The sequence below is a fragment of the Pterocles gutturalis genome, unplaced genomic scaffold (assembly GCF_000699245.1).
Source record: "Pterocles gutturalis isolate BGI_N339 unplaced genomic scaffold, ASM69924v1 C11653505, whole genome shotgun sequence".
Taxonomy (NCBI): domain Eukaryota; kingdom Metazoa; phylum Chordata; class Aves; order Pterocliformes; family Pteroclidae; genus Pterocles; species Pterocles gutturalis.
Genome location: NW_010153605.1, coordinates 1 through 714, shown reverse-complemented (window position 1 = coordinate 714; position 714 = coordinate 1). Strand labels below are relative to the sequence as shown.

The window sequence follows — 714 nt, the reverse complement described above, 5'->3', positions numbered from 1 at the left end:
TCCAGATTTGAATGAAGTGGGACAGGATGGGTGACAGAGAAAGGATCAAGAAGTTGGCTTTATAAGTTACTGACCTGTGACCAAAACCGTCTCCAGAACTCCCTAGATAAGGGTTCCAAGTATCGTGGTTCTGTCATATCAGTGGCTGTGATAAAGCGCATGGCTGCAAGACTGCCTGGGATCAGTGGGGAGACAGAGAAACACACTGAAACAAGGCACCAGCTCAGGTACAAACACAATCTGCACAAGTGCTACCTCAGAACAGTATGATCTTGTCTTTAACAGTCCCCTAACAGTAAAGCTCGTACTGGGTCACAGTATCTTCCATGCTATTATCATTCACAAGCATATTTCTCCAGAAGTTCATTTTATGGTTAAAAAAGCACAGACTTCCTCTTGGTCATAAACACAGGAAGAGGCTGTGCACAGGGAATTCATCTTCACCTTTACTGTTAGGAAGAACTTGAACCAGATGTGCTGGAGTGGAAAGATTATCAGCTAAGCTAAGTCTCTTACTTACTTTTACCAAGGACACGTTGGAAGTCACCTTCTGAAATTTGTACAGGCACTTGATAGTACTTTGCCATCCTTTTTATATCCTTCTGCAGGTATTCTGCACGCTTCGGCAACATTGCTGGGGGCTTGTTACCTTTCAGAAATAATTCTGTTGAGATTTTCAACTGTATGGTAATAACACTGGACACAACAAAACTG

At 42.7% G+C, this 714-nt stretch overlaps 1 protein-coding gene across 1 annotated transcript; it reads right to left on the bottom strand.

Annotated features, from left to right (window-relative positions):
- Positions 1-35: 35 nt before the first annotated feature.
- On the bottom strand, positions 36-649 carry GSTK1 (glutathione S-transferase kappa 1; the record flags this gene model as incomplete). Its single annotated transcript, XM_010086207.1, is given in 2 exon segments — positions 36-175; positions 521-649. Coding segments are annotated over 2 exon segments (269 nt in total), but the record flags the coding sequence as incomplete, so codon positions are not given.
- Between the last annotated feature and the right edge of the window lie 65 nt (positions 650-714).